The sequence below is a fragment of the Idiotropiscis lumnitzeri genome, chromosome 2 (genome assembly GCF_059441095.1).
Source record: "Idiotropiscis lumnitzeri isolate Australia: NSW breed Sydney's pygmy pipehorse chromosome 2, RoL_Ilum_1.0, whole genome shotgun sequence".
NCBI lineage: Eukaryota > Metazoa > Chordata > Actinopteri > Syngnathiformes > Syngnathidae > Idiotropiscis > Idiotropiscis lumnitzeri.
Genome location: NC_142392.1, coordinates 3,933,188 through 3,957,876, shown reverse-complemented (window position 1 = coordinate 3,957,876; position 24,689 = coordinate 3,933,188). Strand labels below are relative to the sequence as shown.

Here is a 24,689-nt window from a genome sequence, read left to right as displayed (position 1 = left end):
ATACTGCCAGCTCGTCCACAGGCAGCGAGTCGGCTTCCCCACTGCGCGCCGCGGACGCTTGGGTGACGTCATGACGTAGGAGCGCGGACGCTTGGGTGACGTCATGACGTAGGAGCGCGTCCCCGCGACGTAGCCACGCCCCTCTGGTCAGCGCGCGTAATAAATGCAGGTCAAGCGTCGTTTGTTTACCTTTTGTTTTGTTTCATTAATTTATTTTTTAAAAATCTATTTAGCCATCAAGGTACACAGTGTATTTTCTCTATTATTTAATTATTTAAATTTTGATCCATCATGAAAATAAGGTAACGTAACAGCACCATTGACTTTTTATTTTCCCCATTGTGGGACTAATAAAGGCAATATTATTTGGCTGCCAGGATGGCCGAGTGGTCTAAGGCGCCGCGTTCAGGACCCAGTCTCCCCAGGAGGCCTGGGTTCGAATCTGGCTGCCAGGATGGCCGAGTGGTCTAAGGCGCCGCGTTCAGCACCCAGTCTCCCCAGGAGGCCTGGGTTCGAATCTCTGACATGCCAGGATGGCCGAGTGGTCTAAGGCGCCGCGTTCCGGACGCAGTCTCCCCAGGAGGCCTGGGTTCGAATCTCGTGGCTGCCAGGATGGCCGAGTGGTCTAAGGCGCCGCGTTCAGGACCCAGTCTCCCCAGGAGGCCTGGGTTCGAATCTCGAATTTCCCCATTGTGGGACTAATAAAGGCATTATTATTATTATTATTATTATTATTATTATATACTTTTAATTATTAAGAGCGCTTAATCGGAGGTGGAAAATTAATCACACTTTGTACTTGAATATAAAAAACATACTGTTTTTCTGAGTGATTTTATTTAATAGTATCTGTCAAGGAATCATTTTTATTTAGTTTTTTGGAATATTTTGTTCTTTTTTGCAATCATTTTTCCCCCTGGGGAAACAGGTGGAAGAATTTGCATAAACTTGAAAAAAAATCAAAACAGGAAGAAAAATATTCTAAACAAAAACTGATAACAAATATTTTTTAAAATGAAACAAAAATAAAACAATACTCAATTTCAAAAGTAAATCCACAACAGCTAGAATTGTGAACAAATGCCACCCTCCAGAGAAGCAAAATATGGCACCAACAGATGTCGATGTAAAAAGTCCCAAAAAAATAAAAACTCAACTGAAGTATAGATTGACAAATAAACCCAATAAAAAAGTATTTATACCTTGCTGACTTGCCATCAGCTCCACTTCACTCAAAGAAATCCTTCCAACTTTGACACCCGCTGACCTTATACACACTCACATACACACACAGACAAACACACACATGGAGTGTCCCAGTTCCCTGGGCGCCAGTCAGTCAGACAGCTGCAATATATATAGTCTGCTGGCTAAAGTTCACCACACACACCCACACACACACACACACACACACACACACATTTGCACCGAGAGCTCCCATCTCCACTGCCGCAGTGTCTTTGGCCTACTTTTTTTTTTAAACTCCAACTCAACAAATGCTGTTTATTAATCATTTGATTCGTTAAGTTTCACAACACATGATTGCTTGCCATTTGATTTTATTTTGATAATGGAATACAATGTTATTTTGACAGTAATCGAGGATGACTGCAATTTAACATTCCTCCAAAACTCCCCAACAATTAATAGTTTAGCAACTTCTTAGTGATAACAACACCGTCCTTTTCTCTCTAGGTTGGTGAGAAAGTCAGTGAATGCGCATCATCAGCCACGGGAAGTGTCCTGTGCGCTGCATACCAAAGGTGCTGATGAATAAGTTGAGCACCGTCGTGATGAACACAATGACGGTGGTTACATTGTTCAAGTAGTCCAGGCGTTTTTGAAGGCCGGAGTTACTCACGTCCCGGCGCCCTGTGACACGCACGTGCAAAAAAAAAAATACATCTGTTTTTATGCATACATTTATTCATCACGTTCGGTGATAAATCTTGAAAAAAAAATGCACCTTTACAAAACTCATTCACATGAAATTAGTAGAGTGGAAATGCATGTTTACCATCAGTTGGTTAAAGGAATTAAAATTAATATGATGACACTCAAGCACTTTTTTTTTATTTATGCATCTTGTGCGTTTTTTATTTGGGAGGCGGGGCGGGTCAAAAGTGCAGCCGAGCGAGCAGCCAACGGAAGAAGCCCGTCCTCTTGGACCCGAAGAAGCTGATGAAGAAGTTGATGACGGTGGTGACGAAGATGACGCCCGTGGCTAAGTTGTTCAGGTAGTCCAGCCGTCTCTGATTGGACGGCACGTTCAGGTCCCTGCGTGCTGCCATGCGCACATGTGCAGGGACAGACACACAAGCACACGTGGTTCAAAAATCTCACACGCAGGAGGACTGACGTAGGGTACATGCACACACACGTACACATATTCCATGTTTATAATGTACTGTATGGTTAGAATAAAGCAACACGCTTAAAGGACTTTGAATCAAAATCAGTGCTTTGGCGCCCTCTAGTGACAGCAAGTAGACTGCAAAAGCACCCACACAAGAGCCTGCATTTGTTGAAATTTATTTTTTTAAACAATCACCTTTGAAATAAATCCGTATTCACAGTATAAAACGTTGAAACAACCACCGCAGCAGGCAGCTGCGTTGCGTGCCGAAAGCGGACTTGATGACGTTGACGAGCAAGGTGAGGAAGACGATGCCCGTGGTCAGATTGTTGAGGAAGTTTAAGAGCCGCTGGTATGAGGGGAGCAGGGTCAGCTCGACACGAGCTGGACACACACACACATGCACACACACACGTACACACACACACGCACGCACACACACACGCACCCATACGAATATGTGGTTGGTCTATTGCAGAAGTTCACAAACTTTTTACAGCAACTACCAACTCGTAGTTTTCAAAAGTGTCAACATAATGGACAACATTAAAATACAGTAGTTAGCAGGCCTCAATGTTCATAAAGATAAAAAAAAAAACAAGATGGAGGATTTGTTTTTATCAAAAAACTTGTTTAAAGAAAATACTGTACTGCTTGAGCGCCACTAGAGGGAGCCCGCGCACCACACACACGCACACACCTATTGGCACTATCCTGCCGGGTTAAAAACATTAATAGTGATTAGAGCATTAAGATTTCCCCCAAAAAGTGCATCCCTGGGACTTAAAAGTGCATCCTGGCAAAGAGCCCCGTCCGCTCCATCCCAAAGACGGTGATGAAGATGTTTGTAACGAAGACGAGGAAGATGAGGACGGTGGCGTAGTTGTTGAGGCTGTCCAGGCGCTTGTGGTTGGCCTCGTCGTTGAGGTCTCGCCGAGCTACGGCAAGACGTAGAGATCTCTAAATAGTATCGCCAGCAGTTTTGGGTTAGTTTTGCATTTCGTGCATGGCGTATTACAGGTGTCAGTGGTTTAGTCTGTTAATATGACGGATGAATAATGATCTTGTCTCACCGATGATAATGATCAGAATCCCGGCGACTATCTGGAGAGCCAGTGAAAAGGAGATGAGAGTCAGGACGGCTGCGTAGTACCTGAAAAGATAAGCGAGAAAAAAAAACACGTCTACATACACTGGCCACTATATTAGGAACACCTTTGCATCCTTCCATTTGTTGAAGACTATCCAAGTTGACCTTTCGATGTCCATTTTTTGCCAAATTGACGAATGATCTAATTGCTTGTGGGTTCACACCTGTATCCCGCCCCCTGCTCAATGACGGTTTTCATGTGTGTGATGTTGGCCAGGAAGAGAGCGATGTCCAGCATGCCCTCGGCTGCAGTCTTTTTGGTGGCGTACAGGTTCATGTTCAGGTTGGAGGGCGGACCACCCTATGGTGAAAAAATAAAAAAATAAATAGATGATGAAAATAATAAATAACATATGTGTGAAGGCCTCCGCCTTCACACAATAAGCAAAAATCGAAACTGAAACTTTTTTTTTACTACTTGTTTTTAATACTACCCCTGGATTTTGAATATTTTTTTAGGGGCTAAAAATTGCGTATTATTCACGGGAAATTACGGTAAGTGACCTGTGGACGATAAAGTTGCAAAAACAAGTAATATAGAAGCTGCCACGTGAGAGCAGCGTTGCCCAAGATAACGTCACCAGGAACGAGCAGTCGTGTTGATGCAATATAAAAGCAGCCAAAAGAGGGCAGTATTGTCCTGCTTACAACAGGTCATTTTCATAATGTTTTTTAACTCTAAAACGTGTGAGATTTGAGTGACAGTATTGTGTGCATGAAAAAGATTTGATTAGTACATTTTCATCACAATTTCAAGACACACAGTAATGACATTGTCACGTGGTGAGTACTCAAATGTAAGCAAGAAAAAAAAAGTGGTTTTGACACATCCCTAATTATGAGGTAGTTTCAGCATGGCCTTATTTGAACGTGCATATTTTTTGATGTGTAAGTCAGGAAATACGAGGCGAGGAACAGAATGTGCATGACTCTCAAGAAAAACATATGGCATATTATTACGCAACCACCCATAACAATGGGGCCTGTTTTTCTTCTTCAGTAGTTGTGTCTGCTGATCCACATGTTGAACTACTCAACGTTTTGGCTGCAGAAGCAAACATTCTGTCCACAAATGGATCGTTTTACCCAAGACTTTTATCGTCATGCACCACAAATTGAGATGTTTAAGAAGACCCATACAGTAAATGGCATGTAAAGCGTCAGCACATGAAAAGTGACATTTGACTTCTTTATGATCTCACTCATCTGAAAGGCTCCCAAAAATAAACACGATGCTTATTCATGGCACAGTTTTTTTTTTTTTTTTTACCCCATGGCTGTTTTTATGTGACACTGTAATTTAGCACCATGCCGCAGCTTTGTTTACCATGTGCACTAAAAAGCAAAATCATGAGCTGAAACCATAACACACAATTGCGCAAGCAGTGAACATGACTATAGTTTTTTTTTTTTGCTATATGCCATAAATACTAATTTTTTTATGTGTTCATAAGTGCTTCCAGTAACCAACACTGATGATTACTAATACCGCGCTTACTTCCTTTTTGCACCTAAGTACAGCTGACACATTTCCTTCTAGACAGGGCAGTTCTGTAATATTTTCTAGGAATTGTGTAAAAAAAAAATAGCTGAAGTCTTTTTTTCCATCCCTCCTTACAATTTGAGTTCCAGCCCAGTTTGAATCAAATAAAAAAAAACTCCAAGAAAAAAATCCTGCCATTCCTAGAATTGTAAGACAAATATGCTAAACACATTTACTTTGCCCATTAATCCCCTTTTGCCATGTTTTTTTTTCCTGAGACATTTAAAAAAAAAAGGAGTCAGGCTGAAATGCAGCGAGTGGCCCAAGTATGTATAGAATGTTTGTATATGTGCTGGCTCGCGTCCATCACCTCCCCTCTCAGGAGTTTTGCGGTCTCACTCCATCAACATCAGGTTTTGGACTGACGACCAACGCACACGCACGCATAAACCAAACGCTGGAATGTCCTACACGGACATGTGCGTTCATTTAACAACGTAAGTGTAACAAGTCGGAGTGCTTTCATCCGGATTAAGTTAAATGGTTCTCTATTTATTTTGCCCTGAGTTTTGCCTGCCAGGTACAGTGAGCCTCGCAGATCATTATTTACAGCCATGGTAGGTGGTAGCCAAAGGTCAGCACTTTCTCTCTCACACTTATGCACAAATAAAACATTTAAATGCGATTTTTTTTTTTTTAATTTGTTGATTTTTAGATCTGCGGTTTAATGTCTGCAAAAGCAGAAGGGGGGAAATATTTTAAGTCGAGTGGAGTGGGTGTGTTTATACACGGAATTCTTCCTAGAAATCCGGAATCCTCGTAAAAGTCCTACATCCCTAAAAAGCAGCGATCGGCAAAAAACACAAACAAGCTCCCTCACAAACTGAGTATACACACGCCAGACGTGTACGCTTTAAATTGCATCACACACACAAAAATACATAAAACCACATGGAAGCCCCCCCCCCTCACCTCACAGGAAATTCTCCTCCCCTGCGCTCTGATTGGTTGCTTTAATAGCCAATAGTGGGGCCCCTCCAGCAAGGAGTGGAGTAACTTTTATTTTTAAAGCGCTTGTCCTCCCATCACTCCAACTGCAATTCCGTTTTTATTTGTTTTTTTTTTTCCCCCACCACTAAGTCTCAGTACTTTTCATTGAACCTGACTGGTGTCAAGCCCGCAAGCCCCACGTTTGACACACTTCACAACCAAAGAGTGGGTGACCCTTGCTCCTCGCCCCCGAGGTGTGTATGTCATGCCTTGGGTCAAATTGAGAATCTTGGGTACTATTTGCGACATATTTTAATATAAAAAATTAGGCTGATGGACATCAATGTCATTGTGCAGTGGCGAGGCGCGTCTCGCACTTTGCACATACCGTCCACCACTATTGTTACGCATGATTGGAAGGAAGTCGTAATTGCTTCCTGCACTATGTTCAATGGAGGTGACACTTTACATGGATAGATCCGATTTCAGTATGCACCCCCCCCCCCAAGGAAGCTGCAGACATTTGCGCATATGTGTGCTGTGGGAGTCTTCAATTTTGTCAAAGGGAAATTCTATTTTTAGACTTTCTTTTTCAGGGATTTTCTTGTCCCTCTCGTTAAAAAAATGCATTTCTCCCGGGTCCTATAAAAACGCACTACAAGGGATAAAACAATTTAATATTCACATCAAGAAAATTTATGGCCCGTTTTGCGAGTCGGTTCATCCCATGCACGAGATCCGATTCGCGGACTAAAATCAACCTCGAACCCTTATTTTTATTTTTATTTTAATTTGCTCGCTTCAACCCTCGCCCCTCGTCTGTAAAAATATGTTGATACTTGACGCTGGATCCACGAATTGCAGTGCATGTTTGTGTAACTCCTGGTTCTCCTCCGCTGTCACAACATCAAGTGCGTTGCGTAAGCACATGACATCAGCTCCAGGCCGCGCGACCATCGTGCGTGCAGGTGCGTGCCAAGTGGGCGGAGCCAAGAGGCATCCATCCATCCCGCCTTGCACCATATACAGTCCACAGTGTCATGGCAACAATGGCAACGCAAACATAGCGCGAAAAATGTCCTGGCTTGACGAGAAGCGATGAGTTGTGCAGAATGACGAGTATGCATGTCAACGGTTTCTAACTGGTTTCAAGCGCAGTTGACAAGGCTTTAAGGTGACTTCCTTATCAACCCACAGCTGTCGGATAGCAGCACGACCGGCCTATTTTGACGCTCACATGTAAAGCAAGTTTATTTTTGTAACGCACTTCACACACAATCAATTTGAAGTGTTTTACTAACCAAAAAAAAAAAATGCATACATTAAGCCAGAGGTGGGCAAAAATCTTGATTGGCGGGCCACAATGGGTTTTAAGATTTGTGTCTTTGAAAAAAAACACATTATTTAGAAAATAAAACATTAATATGGTTTATTCATTAAATTAAAACATCTAACGGGCCGCATCTGGCCCCCGGGCCGTAGTTTGCCCACGCCTGCATTAATCCATAATCTCCATCAGTATGATTAGCGATATGCTAGCCCATAATCGGAGCAAGGGGTAGCATATGGGTACTAAATAAAAGTGGTCAAAGGATTGACCCCTGTGGAACGCCACATTTTTATTTCCTCATACTCGGGACGACCATTTGAGAAAAGTAGTCGATTCTTGTTAGTTGTGACATTTGAATACATTTTAAAAAGTCAAACATTTTTCACTAGTTATTGCTTATACTTTATGAATAATTTATATGACGCGTACACTATTTTAGCTACTGTTCACAATTGTGTCTACAGGATTAGTTTTACATGACTCAAAGGCGGTAATTCATGAGATTCAGTGATCAAGTCCCGGTCCATATTTAGTCTTGGGATCCTGCTCATCTTGCTTCTATCAAATAAATCTAAACTTAGCTTTATTGCTTCCAAACATACATGACGGCAAGTACAAATGTTCTCGCCACAATGGCATGTTCATCACAGCCCCGCGTTCCCTGCGGCGTGATTTGCAAGGGCTGTAAAAAAAAAAAAAAAAAAAGAAAAATTTACTAGTCATTGTTGAGCGTTTGCTGGAAGTTTTTATTACGGCCGAGGCGTGTTTGGAGAGCGCACGCACGGATTTCGAGCACGTCAGCGCAATAGCTGGAATTCCTCGTGCTTCGTTGGGCTGTTAATAAATGTAGAAAATACAGTAGTCAGCGAAGCACAATTTGGACAAGATCATGATGACGGGATTGTGTAAAAAGATTTTTTTTTTTTTTTTGACAACTTGAAGGGATTAAATCTAATTGCGGCGTTAGCGTGTGTATCCAAAGCAAACAAGACCAAACAGCCGCAAACAAAATTCCTGCATGAAATGTGTGCGTGCGTACATACGTTGTAATTAGCAGGACAGCGCATACGCTTTAGTGCCCTCAAGGTGGAGGTGTGGTGTGTGAACAGAAGGCTCCAGCTTTTGCGTAACTTTCTCTTTCGGGATAGTTTTTCATTGGCACAAAAAAAAAAAAAAAATTACAAGGTCTGCCATCACCCTTCCTGGCTTTCATGTTTTGGGCCTTCCTTAGGGGTCCACAACACACACTTCCTTCCTCTCTGTTTGTGTGGCTTGAGAATGCATTTTTACTGGAAATGCATCAATGTCGAAACCAGTATCAGTGCCAGTACTGTAGGTTTAAAGTCCTACTCAGAGTTATTTTGTGACCATTACAAGTTTTAAATCTGATAGAATGGCCATGATGCGGGGTTCCTCAAGGCTCAATCTATGAACCCCTTTTGTTCAGCCCATTTGTGCTACGCTGGCTCCTCAAATGTTCAATTTTTAATTATGTGAAGCACATTGTGTTACCTTGTGTTTGAAACGTGCGTGATAGATTTTTGTCATTTTTGTTTTCCGAACCTTATTAATATCCAAGCATATAACAATACTCCCGTGACCATGTAGCCGACACCCTTGGCATCTTATTTCATGCACATTTGTGCAAGGCGGTGTTTTGACTAAACAAACATTTGCGCACACACATGTGAGCATGTGACATGGTGACACAATCTTTGTCTGCGTGACACAAAGGAAAGCCTGTTTTGTTTACTGCGCAATCTAACAAGAGCGGAACTGTATGGATGAGGGGGTTCTGATATTTTGCGTAGAATCGGCGAAATTGGATTAATCGGTGTAATCGGCGTACCTTAAAAAGAATTAAGTTACAAAAAAGGTGGAAGCTTTATTGAACAAACCGTATGAAAGCAAAATGCACTCAAAAATCACAGATACTACAGTACGTGAGCATCCTGATTTTGAGTGCAATCCGTTATCTATGATCACCGCCTAAAACGTCCCTGAACACAATTAGATCATCCCCGCGTGCAGATTGAATCTATCAGAAAAAGCGCATGATGGAGTGCAGACATGTCTCTCCTGTCAGCACCGCTTTGGAGCCCGTTTGATTTTGGGCTCAAATAAACACCACGACGTGCTTTCCACTCGTTTCTACTCGGGTTTCAGGAATGACGCACGGTTTGGCCAGCGCACGGCAAATACATACATCACGCTAAATACATCAGCCCTTGATGTTTTTTTTTTTAATGAGTCTTTATGGAACCGTGTTTGTTTGTTTTGGTTGAGGAGGTCAAAGGTCACGTGGATCTTTCTGAATGACCCTGACCCCCCCGCCCAAGGGTGCTTCTAAATATGTTTGCAGAGGGGGCTCATGGGAACTAATAAAATGTATTCAGAGTTCCAAATCCAGTCCTTTTTTTTTTTTTTTTTTTTTTTTTAAATAAGTGGCAATAGGACTGGTCTGCTTGCTGCTACACATTTTGATTTCGACACTCCAAGGGAAGCCAGCAGGGGCTCTTTTCCCATTAAGCTTTTTTTTTTTTTGGAGACTCAACATGAATCCGCTGTCATTTCCCCCTTCCAGAAATGAAAAGAAAACACTCAGGAGAGGGATGGAGTCGAAGAATGACACGATGGAGGGTTAGCACAAAAATGATTTTATCAGTCAGGTTTTAAAATAAACAAATCGCCGGACGCTTTATTGGGTACGCTTTGCACAAATTCCCATTTACAAGAGTGCAGGCGCACGAGAACGGAGCGCTTTGGAAATTTATGGACTATTTGCCGCAGCTGCGGAGGAAGAAGCTAGCAGAAATGTCAACAAGTGGATTAAGTGTTCATTGACGGCGCGTCATTGTCTGTCTGTTATTAAAGTGAAAACAGGTTATTAACCGAGTAAAAAAAAAAAATTAAAAAAAATCTTTGACGTTTTTAGCCGTCAATGGCAGTCAATGAGTTAACCAAGTCTTAAAGCCACTAGGGGGCGTATTTACAATATATGACACCTATTGCTTGGTTTGATATCCTCTGATGTACGGACTGAACACAGTAGCGGGATCAAGATATTTTACAAATATTACAACAGGCGTGTCGCCACGGCAACAGTTATGTCACCATTTATAAATGACACATCTCTTACATAACAACCACACCTAGAGCAGGATTTAACCACTCTGGGGGGGGGGGGCATTATATACCCTGCAAAGCGCCCCACAACAATACCGAGTAGACACACACACACACACTCACACACACACACACACACACCCCTTCTGCTTCCTCACACTCACGCTCAGAATGTGACAGTTGCCATGCAAGGAGCTGGGGACACACACGCACAATACATTGTGAAAAGAAGGAAGCCAAGGATTCTGGGAGGTGAGTAAAGTGGGAAGGGGAAGAAAGATAAGGCGACAGTCATGAAAAATTAATTTTGTATTTAGAAAATAAAACATTAACAAGGTTTATTCATTTAATTTTTTTCAAGTTGGGCGGGCCGGATTAAAACATTTAATGGGCCGCATGTGGCCCCCGGGCCGTAGTTTGCCCACGCCTGAGTTAACAGGCTTGAAATAACATTTGCACTTTTTTTGTATGAGCAACATCTCTTGTCGCTTACCCAAGCACTTAATTCCGATGTTTCGCCATCACCTTAAAGCCGCACTAGTAGCCACTAGCCAACTGCAGAGCGTCGCTAGCTAGTATGACGTAAGAAGCACTCACGCGTGCGTGACGTCTGTGATTCCCTATTTTGCTTTTCAGTGTGGTTTTAAGGGTGCAAAATCGAGCCGTGATATTGAACGACACCTCTTTACTTTGAAACCTCGCCGTCATGCTCGGAAAGGCCGCGTAAGTCCGACTAATTCTGTGTCAGTGCACGACGCCCCGTCACTGTCGCACTATACATAGAAAGTGGGCGAGAGGTGCAAAGCCCTCGCACCTTGGAAATAGATTCGTCACACCTTTGCGCCAGCATGAAAACCGCAAACAAATTAAGAGGATCACTTTCTTTACTCATTCACTCCCATTGACGGATATAGACGTCAAAATTCATTTTGCAGAAGCTGGCAATTGCTGCTGGGCTACCTAGTGAGCGAAGATAAAACTTCCTTTCCCTTCTTAGACACTCCACCGGGTATGTGTGAGACCCAAGGCATGAGGCAGCAATGATTCTAAAAAAAAAAAAACAGGGATGAATGAACAGCGCCAGCATTCATAGCCGCTAAATGGAGGGTGAAGTGATGAACCTTCGCAATTCACAAGCTACAACGACATCTGCCATCCAGCTGATAGATAAAATAACATGACCATTCACTGCCCGTTAATCGTACGTCATCTTCCCACTGGCATGCCGAGTCCTTAATTGCGACATTAAGAGTCATTTTGATGACATTTCAACAAACTCGATCAACCTGGAAGCTCCTTTCGGTCTGTCAGGCATTTTTCCTTGATTTTTCTTGGGATTTTGTTCGACAGAAAACTGCAAGGACCAGATGTCCCGATCCGTTTGTTTCAACGTCGACTGCGCATTTTTATTCATTAATTACACGGACTCTCCTCGCTCTCATCCCACCTGTGACTTTTCTCACCCACTCATCGACCCTCACGCGTACGCAGAACTGTTGAGTAACAGCACTTTGTTCACCGTGTGGCTAAATATACGAGTAACTGATAGGCCTGTTGCATGATGGGAGCAAGCAAGGCTGATACAGAAAATGGACCTTGACAGCCATGGAGGGGGAAAAAAGTGCATGCGTGTGCAAAATGGATACGACATGGATGACCAACGGGGCGAAGGTGGGACTGAATCGCTTTTGCGAAAGTCTCAAATGTTAAACTTTGAGTCGTCAATAAGTCGAGTCACATGACCTTGCTCAGTCTGGATCGCAGCCTGCTGATGGGTTAGTCAAGTCAAGTCACGTCGATTAAGTCCAAGTGAGTCGCAATTCCTTCAAAGTCCGAGTCAAGTCATGTGACTCGAGTCATCCATCTTGGCTAAATGGGCGGGAATTAGCGAGTTCTTCTGCATCCAACATGTTTGATTTGTGTCCTTCCAAAAAACCTTTCCCGGAGAGGTATAAGTTTGGAATAGTCCAAAATGAGAAGACATCTGACAAAAAGCTTCGGCTCAAGGCAGCCGACCCCACCTTGACCCTCTTTTCGTGAGTAGCTGTTCTGTTGACCCGTCGCTACATTAGCGTGCATTATTAGCCTTGGCACCTGGGCCCTAATTGATATTTGATTGATGTCACCGGCGTGGCTTTTGTCTCAAAATAGTGCGCGTAATGCTCAGAGGGTCCTCCCGGGAGCCGCTCTGCAGCTCCTGTGATCCTCAGCTATCACGTAGGCCCGACATACCGCGGCTCGGCGGCAAAGCCCCAACGCATCAGTCACATCACAAGAGACGAGCGAGTCACTAACCTGCAGGGGACCGCCGACCGGCATGGTGGATCTCTGCGACGTCAGGTCCATGTCTCGGCCTTGGTCTCCGCGATCTGACTTTCCGAGTCCCTGCATAATCAGGCCTGTTGCGGGCGAGCACGCACACTGAAAATACGACGAGGGCAGAGGTCCTTATGAGAGGAAATTGCACCAAGCTGCCGAGGACACAGTGGCAGAAACAATTAGCTTATTCACCTCATCCCAGTCTCGCCCCTCGACTCCCCCTTCTCTCGCTCTTCACTCGCTTGCTGCATGTGTCTTTAGTCCATCTTCATGTCATCTGCGGTAAATGCAAAGGTACCTAAGACGCATCCCTGCGGTACACCAGGGAGTTTTTTTTAAACATTAGAAACTTTTCTTACTCAATCAAATTGTACCTAAAAAAAAAAAATCCACAATCCGCCCCTTGTATGTATGGCTCTCTCGTTTTTGGTTTTGATAAACGTTCGGATTAATTCCCGAAAAGCAATCGTGTAAAAGTGTCGCATTAGAAATGCATCTCACTTATTGCATGCGTCTTTCGTTAATCTTCATGTAATCTGCAATAAATGCAAAGGTACCTAAGACGCAACCTTGCGGTACACCAGGCAGGAATTTTTCAGATGTGAGGAGGAAAATATTTCGTGTGTCTTATGTCATCAAATTGTACCTAAAAAAAAACAAAAAAAACATCATAATCCTCCCTTTGCATGCAACACGATGGCTTTCTCGTTGTTGCTTTTAACGAGCGTTCGGATTAATTCCTGAAAAGCAATTGTGTGAAAGTGTCGCGTTAAAAATGCATCACAGGCAAATGACACTCGAAGAACAACCGGTTGCGTGACATGCCAAAAAAAAATTATTAAATTCAATATTTTTACTAAGAATACTATTGCGTAACTTCTAACTTCGGCTCTAAACATATTTCAGTCCTTTTTATAACCAGGAATGTCAAAGTTTTATTCGGGCTGTTCCGCAAATTCCATTTCATGGCTTTCCTCGCTTCTCTTGTCTGTCCTGTCAGCACACAAAGGAGTATTTCACTCGGATTGTTTTTTGGGGACTATTATAGCAGCAGATTCCAAGATAATCCCCAAATGAGAGGTTGTTATACCACGCCAGCCCGCCCACCATTTTCTGTAATCATTCCTAGAAACTTCGAGAGTTGAGCCACTCCGCCTTGTTTGCTCCGCAAGTTGCTTCTCGTTCGACCTTTTTTTACGATCACTCTTTGATAATCGTTAAAGAAAAGCGTCACGGCAACAAGCGTGATGTTTTTGACAGCTAATCCCCCTTTTTTTTTTTTCCGAAGGGCTCAAAGTGCACTTTTTTTTTGTTTTGTGGTTGTGTTACTTGAGCACAAGGTGTAGCAATGCGACGCATGTGTAAACAGTTGCGAAACACCGGCGCAACCTGCCACACGGGCTTCTTTCATTCACGCTAGGGGTGAATGGGAAGCGCTTTTATTAGTGGCTGCGTGTTATTTTTGGCACGGCCCGCCCGAGCGAGCCTGATATCGGCCAGTGGGCGTCGGAATTCATTAGAATCATGAAAAGGGGCTGTTTTCTCGCACGATAAATAATCCAATCATTAAAATATATTTTTTTATATAAATAGAAGATTCAACCATGCAAGTTTGTCATTTCCAGTGACCCAAGATGATATTTCAAATGAGCTGTGGTGACATGTGACACCTTTTGTGCGCGAGCACAATCCATCGCTTTTGTGTCTGTCAGTCCGTCTCATTGTTGTCTTAACACGCTTTGTCTCCTTCACTCTCATTTTTCCGTGCCAGGCTCTGCTGGTCTCTTGCTGTCTGTCTCACACACACACACACACACGCACCCCCACGTGCACAAAAAGGACACACTAACCAGGCAGTGCCAGTCGCCTCACAGTAAAGGAGCAGTTCAGGGATACGTCATGCATGCACGATGAAAACGGACGAGTCAAAGATGATGTGTGTTTGGAAATTCTGCAAATTTATGTATGCAAAATGTATACATAGAATGTCATCCATCAAAAAAAAAAAACATTATTTGTCATATAAATGTCTTATAATTAAATTAATTAAAAGAAATGAATAGCATTTTTAATAAATAATAAATTTAAAATTTATCAAATTTAAGTGAATTAATTAAATTATAAATTAAAAAAAAGCACTTCCTGATTTTTAAATTTGCATTGACTGCAACAAAAAACTCAAGTCCCATTTGGCTGCAATAAAATATTGTGCTGTAGGCCTTTTTGTTTTTTTTTAAATAGTGCTATTTATGTGCATGCTAAATTTTGCTCTCTTGAGTTTCAATCAGGTCGTCTAAATTAGGATCAGAATAATCCGTGCTTGAGTGAATTTCTTCTGTTTTTTTTTTCAATTTAGCAATTTAAAGTGTGGCTATTTAGGGGCAAATTAGTGCAGACGGGCTGCCGGGTTCCTGCGATGGTTTCTGTCCTTTGTCCGCAAAGATGAAGAAAATTACATAAAGTGCAGCTTTTGTGTTGCTGCCCACGAGGATGATAATCGCTGAGGTGAATGCAGATTCTCCCATTCCCATCCACCCCGCTGAGGAATTCCCAACACACAATTACAGTGCACAACCAAACCACAACGTCATATTCCAACTTCATCCAAGCCCTGCGGGGGTGAGCGCTAGTTTGATTTAATTGCCTCCAAATTGGACAGTTACCCGGGGATTGAGAACATCTGTAGTTGGGATTCCACAAGTATGGGGAGAGATAGAAAAAGACATTTTGATAGAGAAATCAAGATTGGGCTCTTTAGCGACACTCTCTGGTGGAAGGATTTACTACAGGCTTGTTTGTTGGTGAAGCTGCAAGAACATTTTGGTTTTAAAATGCATCACGAGTGATAGGATTTTTTCCCCCTCCTTTTATGTAAGTAAAAATTAAAAAAAAAACATTCAGGAGAAATAACAAATAAGAAGGGCTTTGCCCCCCCCCCAAAAAAAAATAGCAGAAGAGAGAACCACCACAAAAACATCGAACAAATAGTAAAATTGTGTTCGTCGATTAGTCGACTAGCTCGACAGTGAATGGTGGAAATCAATGAGTAGTCGCCTACAGAATAAATTACAAACAAGGTGACATTTTAGCCCCCGCTCCTAAAAAAATAGCAGAAGATAGGACCCCCAAAAATTTACCATATAGTAAAATTTGCAAAAAATGTTAGTCGATTAGTCAACTAACTCGCTCGCAAATGGTGAAAATCATTGAGTAGTGAAGCTTCCTTATACTCGCATTAAAAAAAAAACAATCATAAATAATTATGACCCCCCCCGAAAAATTGAACTTATCAAAAAATTGACAAATACAGTTAGTCGACTAGTCGATTAGTCAACTAGTCGACTACTATTCCTGATTGTCATTTTAAAGCTTGTGATCGACTATCAAAAAAACCTGTTAGTAATCAACTGATAATGTGATTAAGTACTCTATTTTTGTCATTGTTTTTTTTTTTTTTTTTGTCCTCAAGGACCCAAGATGATGAAAAGAGGAATCAGACAGCGGAAGAAGTGACGAGAAAGTGCTCAAAGCGAGAGTGAAAGTAACCCGATTCGGCTCGGGTTTTACGACCTGTTGCAACCCGCCGATCTTGCAGGCCAGATTACCGGCAACCTCATACACTCGGGGTCACGCCGTTTTCCAGTTGTGTTGCGCTAATTGCCGGGGGGGGGACAGATTTAGCTTCGTGGCACGCAAAACAAGCGGGATTGGCGCACCGTTGATATCAGTCAGCATGTGGCCTTCAGCCTCTCGACCCTCATAAATGCATTTTGACACTTCTTCATGGTCGAATATGTAATATCACATACTTTACAGCTTCCTCTTTTGCTTCCTCGTATTTTTGCAGAGCACAATAAAGCATCGTGTTTGCCTTTTGTCAAGATAACACCACGCTACAGTGCAGTTACGAACTGTTCAACGCTGGTTCACCTCCCGGTTTAAAATGCACAACAATCGTCATAATTGTGTGGTTTCCATTACCCCAAAATACTTAAATGTATTTTTCTCTTATCAAGCATTGATGTGCAAGTGATTAGCGGACAGAAGCTGTTCTGTTCATTATTAAAGTCGGAACAAAGCTTACAGTATGTCAGAAGGATATTGATTCCATCTTTTTGAGCTGTGCAACATTTCGCCAGGGCGTTTCTCTGCTAAGAAAAAACCCACAAGAAATGTTGTTGTACTACTTTGTTTAAAAAAGCTAAATGGTTTAAAAAAATAGTCAATAGTGAGTACTTGAACAGAACAGCCGGGCTCATCTGTCACCTCAGTGGGAGGTGTCGGCCCCGGGGTGCAACTGTTGCGTGTCATATAATCTGCAGCTCTGGAATACGTGTGGCTCTTGCAGATGCCCTCCAGTGAAACATTGCTGCTTGTCAGTGTGATGAGAGAGAATGGAATAAATCATGCATACTGACAGTCATTTGAAGTGAGGGCCTGATGGACGGGGTGAATGGACTGAGGTGGAATGCTGAGAACTTGTCATTTTAAAATAGTCAGTAAACCTGAAATAGTCCCTCGGTTTAAATCCGAGAGTGAATGCTTGTGTGTCAGGTGGGATAGGCTCCACCTCACCTTTGACCCTAACGGGGATGCAGCGGTAGAGAAAATGGACGGATGGTACAGTTAAGCAGGTGAAGGTACTAAAATTTATGCTCCACCAACATTCTTCTCTGTAAAAGTGTTTTAACCCCCCCCCTCAAACAAAAACCCCGAATAAAAACAGTACACTGGAATAAATACGATAAAAACGTGTTGGACGAAATGAGTGTGAAATTGACACAAGTAGTAATACGCAAGAATACGGTTCCGGTGGAATCTCACGAAATAAAATAAAACTTGTTGAACGCTTCTGAAATATAACCTAGTGGGAAAAGTAGAAATTATCTTAATAATGAGTTTTATACGTATTAGCAGTGTGTGATTAAAAAGCTTTTGGTGGGCCTTCGTGCTGTACACAATGAGGGGGAAAACAAACCGAAGTGACCGTATTTGTTTTATTTTGGAGGTCATTTGTGCTCATTTCCGTGTGATTTCCGGGTTAATGTCGTTGGACTTGACGCAGCTGTTACCTTGTCGAGTCATCGCAGTTGAGTTGCTCAGAACGAAACGAGACTCCGAACCGGAGCTTTATAACTGGGAACTCAAAAAAAGCCTCTCCGGGGATTTTATTCACTTAACACGACACTGAATGGACAAGTTGTGGATGTATATTAAGAAATAGTGTGCATATTTGATTAAAACCAGGCGGAGAGAAAGCTCCAGAACCGCCGCGACATCAGCGGGCGAACTTGGCTTCTCTACCCGGCGGGAGGTGTCTGCCTGGCGGCTAGCAGCAGCGTCCCGCTCCTCGGAGCTCCTTTTCGCATTTATCGATAAGGGAGATTCGAAGTTATGGCGTTGTTTTGGCTTTATACCCCTCAATGTTGGGTTTTCGTCAGACATCTTCGGGTTTAATGTGACGCACTGTCGTGACACGCCGTGTGCACCGTTTTTTTTTTTCTCAGCGGACCCCCCAGCAGGAGAAGAGGAGGGAGGCTCTTTATCAAGTTTTTGCCCAGCAAATCTGCAAGAATTGATGGAACAGGTAATCGCACATGCTCGTGTATTCCGAGTTGTGAGATGCACAAAAGCGAATTTTCTCCAGTGTTCTCCACATGCTGAAAGATATTCCTAAAGTCATGTCAATGAATTGTTTCCCAGAACTATTTCTAGACTGCAAACAGTTTTCCTCACGAGACTGTGATAATCTGATGTTGATGCTCCTGACGATAAAAAGAGTTAAAAATAAGAAAAGTAAAAGATCAAGTACTCCATAAATCTAATAACATTCCAATTTCCTCCAGACATTCTTTTTAAAAAAAACATGCTAATTGTCTTCTTCCTTCCTGTGAACAGCACAGTTCATGTCACTTTGACCTCGCTTGTGTTCCCATGGACAGCAGAGGATGTGACAACCTTGTATCAAAAGCAGAAGTACAGTAATGACTTTTTTTTTGCATAGAGTACACATCTGTTATTGGTTAACGCAGCCCACTGGTGATAAGACTTAAAATGACTTTGACATTGTTAGGATTGACAAGTAATGTTGTTTAAAGCTCTAATCGCCACTGCGAGATAAAATGGGTGCGCTTTTCTTGACTGTGTCACTCCTCTTGACAACGGCGGGCTGTTAGGAAATTCGAGCGAAAACACTCCTCGTGGCTCATTTCCTATGACAGTTGTGTGTCATCCTCACAAACCGTCGTTATTTCACGTCGCATTTGAGCTGGTTCATTAAATCCAAAAATCTGGTGGAAGTCGGGAATGTGGCACTCAGATGCTTCACATCACAGAAATGCCTTTTGGCCGCGGATGAGACAAACAGCTGTGCGGCGGCGGCGGCGTCATCACTCGGCGTCACCTATTGTCTCACGCATGACCGAGGCTGTCGGCACCTGGACAAGCAGGCCGGAACGTGGCTGTGACTTCCCCAAAACCTGCAGGGCATCCGTCTGCTTCTAGAAGCAGTAGCTGAAGGCTCCGTTATACACATTAAAGGAAACCGGGCGGGTTCATTCAGACAGTTAATCGCTGTGGTTTATGAAGTCGTTACGGCAGTTGTTTAAATTCCTTAAAAAGAGCGAGGTTGGAGTACGCTTGTTGCGGCGCAGTTTTACATTCGAACATGAGCGGCTTTTTTTACATGCTGGTCGCCATTTGCATCTTATCTGGCGATTGCTGATTTTGACCGCGATACATTCTCTGTTTGAGTGCGAGGTGCCTAAACTTGTTTGACTTCCAACGACATTCACCTCCTCATCGTCATCTTCACTTCAAAATCTGTGCTGATCTCAAAATCCAAAGTGACGCAAAGGCGCCATCTACTGCGATCTGTATGTCATTACTGTGATTGATGCCGCAGAATTTCACCGACAGTCTTCCATGCCGACTTGTTGGAAAAACGTTATTTTTTCGTTGCTGATCCAAATTAGGATTAATCAGCAAACGTGGTTCCCAGACATGCGTTCTATCCCCGTCACTCTTGAGCGACCTCTTCCCTAAGCTGCCTAACTGGCCAGCGAGCAGGCCGACCTTGAGGTTAGCCGGGCTGTGGTGACTTTGGGATAAATTGGGAGCGCGGAGCAATTAAAGGCCGCTGCATTGAAACGACACGATTCGGTGCAATGTTTTTTCGAGATAAACATCACATGCTTTACGGCTACTCTCGTCGGCGATCAGGTGTTCCAAATGCTCTAATCTAATCAGCCGCGTCTTGGCTTGGTGCTGTTAGTCGTAGGTCATGACATTGCTTCAAAGTTTAAGGAGGAATTAATGCATTGATGACCTTATATAACTCCAAGCTCTAAAAAAAAAACGTTTCCTCGCTGTGTCACGGCGTTCCCGGCAGGAATCATCAAAGACGCGGGGGGCATTGTTGCCACTTTTTATCAAACATTTTCTTCTGTTTCATTGTTCCGCTTCACTGCAGCCGCATCCATCTTCTCCCTTTGATTTGTTTACTCACCGCTGTTCCAGACTGGGATCACTCGCTCGTCCTATTGATCAATGACAAGGAACACGTCTTGGAAGGAAACAAAAACGCGCATGTCGGTCGAGTGACTTTTGTCGTTTGTTCCAGACTAACCCAAACAATATTCTCAATGCTTATTTCTTCTAATTCCAGTGACGAGGACCGAATCGGACAACGCCGGGTCAGGCCAGGCTTTCCTTATCAGAAACCGCATCCAGAAGCCTCCCAAGGTCAATTCCCCCGGACTTCGAAGTGGATCTTGGATTCCCGACATATTTTTCTCTTATCAGGCTTCAGGGGGCCATGAGAACATAATTGGCCTGTCCATGTCTTGGTGGATCCTGATTGGATGTTGGCAGCAGGATGGATTTGGGTGTTGATCTCCCAAGCGTCACCTCCTTGCAGTGCTTGCACCCCCGTTTCTTTGATTGCCTTTTGAGCTCCCCCTCCCTGGTGTACAAAGGAAAGCCCCCCGTCATCTCTCGGGGGTTCCCTGAACCCTCAAGTCGGACTTGCAGGAACTGGAAGTTGTCTTGTTGAACTTGTTCAGAACACTGAATGTTATTTGGAGGATGCTTTATTGCCGTTCCTGCTTAGTTGACTTTTTTACCGGAGGTTGAGGAGTGGAAACGAGAAGCGAGTTTCTTCTTGGTGGTGTCCGACTGAGGGGCGGGGGGGGGGAGAATGTCGGAAAGCAAAAGCAGCAGCAAAGCGGTGACGTTCGTGGCGCCGGCTCCGCCATCGCCATCGCTTCCGAACCCTCGCAAGAATGTGAACGGCTCCGCCAGTTCAGACACACACGTGGTCGAGAAGCTGGAGGGGCACCTGGAGGGGCACCTGGAGGGGCACCCGGAAGTCCGACGGCGGCAGCGGCGGCACACGATGGACCGAGACTCCAAGACGGCAGAGCACCGCTTCTTCCGCCGGAGTGTCATTTGCGACTCCAACGCCACCGCCTTGGACCTGCCCAGCAAGGGGGCCGTGATCCTCATGTCGTCGCTGGACCGCGGGGGGCCGTCCATGGCGTTTGCTACTCAGCCCTCGGGGCCTGGACCCGCAGAACGAGATACCCGGGTGCGGGCTCAGGAGCCGTCTAGAGAAAGCGCCACGCCTCAGCCGGCTTTAGGGCTTGGCGGAGGATCTGGAGAGGGACCAATCGGAAATGTCGACAGGGACCCCGCAGGACGCGCAAGTCCTAATCGTAGCGCTGTTGAACATCGTGCAGAACATTTAAAAGCGCCCGGCTCGACGGCACTGGATGCCAACAACAAAACGGGAGACAAACATGACGACATCACGCAGGAGCTTCCAAAAGATGGGAAATCGCCTCAGGGCAGCACCACCGGTCCTTCCGAGGAGAAGGAGCGGGAAACGGAGCTGGCCAAGGCGCGCGCCGAGCAGCGGGAGGCCGAGAAGCGAGTGCAGGAGGATATCGAGGAGGCGGAGACCAAAGCGGTCGGCACGTCGCCGGACGGACGCTTCCTGAAGTTCGACATCGAGATCGGGAGAGGGTCCTTCAAGACGGTGTACAAGGGGCTCGATACGGAGACGACGGTGGAAGTGGCGTGGTGCGAGCTGCAGGTATGGCCTCACTCTCTCTTAAATTGTTCTCTAGACCAGTCTTTCACAAACATTTTTAAACCACATTGGGGAAAGAAAATCACAAATGGTGAAACGGCAATAAAACAGGCCAAAATGCTTAAATCAGAGGAGGCGGGGCAAAAAACTAGTTTTATTCTCGGTGGGATTTAACCACCAGCGTCGAAATAAGTCCTCCTTCAAGATTTAGACATGTCGCGAGCGTGTGATCGAAATCCCGAGACTGAATGTCGGGCTTGTTGAGCGTTAAAAAAAAGAAGAGCGGCGCGAAACAGGACGGGGTGGCGCATGAGCCGCCACAGGATGCTCTTGCCGCATTGTTGTGCGCTGATGCAACTCGGAGGATGTGTCAAGCGGCGAGCGAACGAGGCAAAGTACTCGTTTCCTGGATGCACTTTGGCAACCCCGTAAGTGTTCAACAAGCGCTTCCACTGGCTCAAGTGTTGCCAACGAATAAACGTACATCCTCTATAATGGCCTATGACACACCATGATTCTTCTGCACAGCTGTTTTTTCCACCCCCCCCCCCTCGTTCATCATGTCACAAGATGCTGCTCGCAGCTCCCGCAGTCCCAGCAGCTAAAATCAGCCTCGCCTGATGCGCCACGCGCCTTGGAAACGCTGCTTTGTTTACCAGGAAACAAACATTGGGCTCCCATCGCGCGCCTTCCTCATCATCTGCCGCCGCGCCAGGCAGGTGGTTATCGGGCCGACTTAAAACGCGAGTCGTTCCGTCCGATTGCGTCTATCCCGGGGATTAGCGGAGTGAAACGCTACATTTAAACATGATCTATGGGGTGCGTTATGTAAGAGCGCGAGGCCCCGCGGTGATGCCTGCAGAGGCAAGTCGGTTCCTACAGATCCTCGGTGTGTGTCAACGACGGCGGAGCAACTTGCCGACATGTGGCTGGAGTAAAGTTACATGCGTGTGGACACACATGCATGTTCACGCAGTGCGTGGGGCAGGGCAATTGGAGATGTGTGGGAGTTCCTTATCGACACGTGCGCAACGGTTGAAACGAGTCCGAAGGTTTTATTTTCCTCTGATATGAAATCAATATTTTATATTTGATAGATTTTCATACATTCCAGGTATTTTGTCTGATACTTGTGTTCTGGTTACATTTTTGTCGATTAATGTTTTAGTTTATGGTCTAAAAATTTTTAATAGTTTGTATTTTTAAAATTTTGCCGTTTTTTTCCTTCTAAAATCTTTAATTTCTATTTTTCATCTTTTCTACCATTTTTGTACTTATTTTTTCACATTTATAATAATAATGCATACAATTATTTATTGGGTTTATTAATTTTTAGTTTCAAAATTTGTTTTTAATTTTGTATTTTTTTCATGTAATATTTTTTTATTATTTTTAGTTTGTTCATCTTTTATAACATTGTCCTGATTTTTTTTTTATTATTATTTTTAGGTTTTTAATCATTATATTTTATGGCTGACGTATTTGTATTTTTTCTAACATTTACTAATTTCCTGTACTTTGTAACGTCTGATACTTACATTTAGCATTTAATGCTCAAATAATAGAATTTTTAATTTAATTCATTTAATTTTTAAAAATAGAATTTTCAAACCCTTTAGTTTTTATTTTTGTTGCACTATATTTTCACTTTTTTTTCATCTTTTCATTGTTTTATATATATATATTTCAAAACTCTTTAGATTGTGCAATGCATGACTTTGGATTGCTTAAACCCACGTGAGGAAGATTTCCCCAACAGATGAAAGGGCCCACTATCTTATCTTTCTGCTGGATGTAAAAGGGTCGCGTCAGCGAACTCTTGAGTATTTTTGAAAGCAAAAGAATTTTCAAAGCAGCCCCCGGGGTGCATGATAGCGAGTCGGAGGCCAGCGCTAGCGGTGGTCCTGATGGTGTCACTGGCGATCACGCGGAGCATGTCCAGCCTTTAGCCGCCATTTGGGGGGGCGGGTGGGGTGGGGGGCGGTGTGCTCCAATTCAAAGTGCTGGGTAGAGTTAAAAAAAAAAGTTTGCTTGGAAGGAGGGTGAGTGAGAATGGTGAGGAGGAAGGGAGAAAACAAAGGGGTGCATGGGGGGGGGGGGGGGGGGGGCTGAAGACCGAAACGACTGAGAGGGGCACCCAATGTGGTGTGTGTGTGTCTGCATGTGTGTGACCTTTAGGCTCTTAGCTCCATTGGTACTCGGAGACCTTGAAATTTCCCTCAACGGCAACACAAGGCAGATTAGACCCCGCCCCCTCTCCACCGACACTCACAGACGACTATTACTTCCACACTTGGGGGTGGGGAAAGGGTGGGTTAAGAGTCTCTCTGTCTCAGCAATAACGGGCCATCAATCACCGCCATGACGCAATCGTTTCACGCTTAAAGACGCAGTACAGTAAATAATATGATATAATTGTTTAGAAATCATTTCGGAGTGGGAACTATAACTTTAGAGCGCCTCGTTGTTCGCCACGAGTGTGCGCACGTCACGCATGGTGATTGTAAAAAAAAAAAAATGTTTACAAGTCCAATTTGGCAGCCAGTGTGTGGTTAGCGGCTTCATGCTGGCGTGGCGGCTTTAGAGCGCCCCGTTGTCGCGGTGAGAAATACCTTATTTTAAGTCTCGTTTTTCATGCCGATTTTTATTTTTTTTTCTCATTCAAAATTTGGCAGGCTTGTTAACTTTGTGGTGCATTTTAACTTTACAGGGTCTTTAAAGTCTGCTCATAAAACTCACATTCATCTGTTGCACAATGAAAGAAGGATCGTTTATCGTAGCTTTTGGCAGTATCGAGTCGGGAGTCAAGATTTAATAATGCCGTCGTCTATTAGCGCACAATGT

At 43.9% G+C, this 24,689-nt stretch overlaps 2 protein-coding genes across 4 annotated transcripts in view; one reads left to right on the top strand and one right to left on the bottom strand.

Annotated features, from left to right (window-relative positions):
- Nucleotides 1–1,542: 1,542 nt before the first annotated feature.
- Nucleotides 1,543–12,911, bottom strand: LOC148341333 (ninjurin-2-like). 3 transcript variants are annotated; one of them, XM_088288282.1, is made up of 6 exons: nucleotides 12,731–12,911; nucleotides 3,671–3,807; nucleotides 3,430–3,509; nucleotides 2,575–2,740; nucleotides 2,199–2,284; nucleotides 1,543–1,872 (listed from the first exon to the last, which is right to left on the bottom strand). In XM_088288282.1, the coding sequence occupies exons 1-6, from the start codon at nucleotides 12,824–12,826 to the stop codon at nucleotides 1,709–1,711; spliced, it is 729 nt and encodes a 242-aa protein (XP_088144408.1). In that variant the 5' UTR covers nucleotides 12,827–12,911; the 3' UTR covers nucleotides 1,543–1,708. The 3 variants fall into 3 exon arrangements, with proteins under 3 accessions (XP_088144408.1, XP_088144406.1, XP_088144407.1); XM_088288281.1 differs by lacking the exon at nucleotides 1,543–1,872 and having other exon boundaries at nucleotides 2,161–2,284; nucleotides 2,552–2,740; XM_088288280.1 differs by lacking the exon at nucleotides 2,575–2,740 and having other exon boundaries at nucleotides 1,724–2,354.
- A 4,924-nt stretch (nucleotides 12,912–17,835) lies between these two features.
- Nucleotides 17,836–24,689, top strand: part of wnk1b (WNK lysine deficient protein kinase 1b) — a 41,608-nt gene continuing 34,754 nt past the window's right edge. The window contains 2 exon segments of the mRNA XM_088282277.1: nucleotides 17,836–18,341; nucleotides 20,421–21,848. Of these exon segments, the coding sequence (XP_088138403.1) occupies nucleotides 20,952–21,848 (897 nt within the window). The 5' untranslated portion in view covers nucleotides 17,836–18,341; nucleotides 20,421–20,951.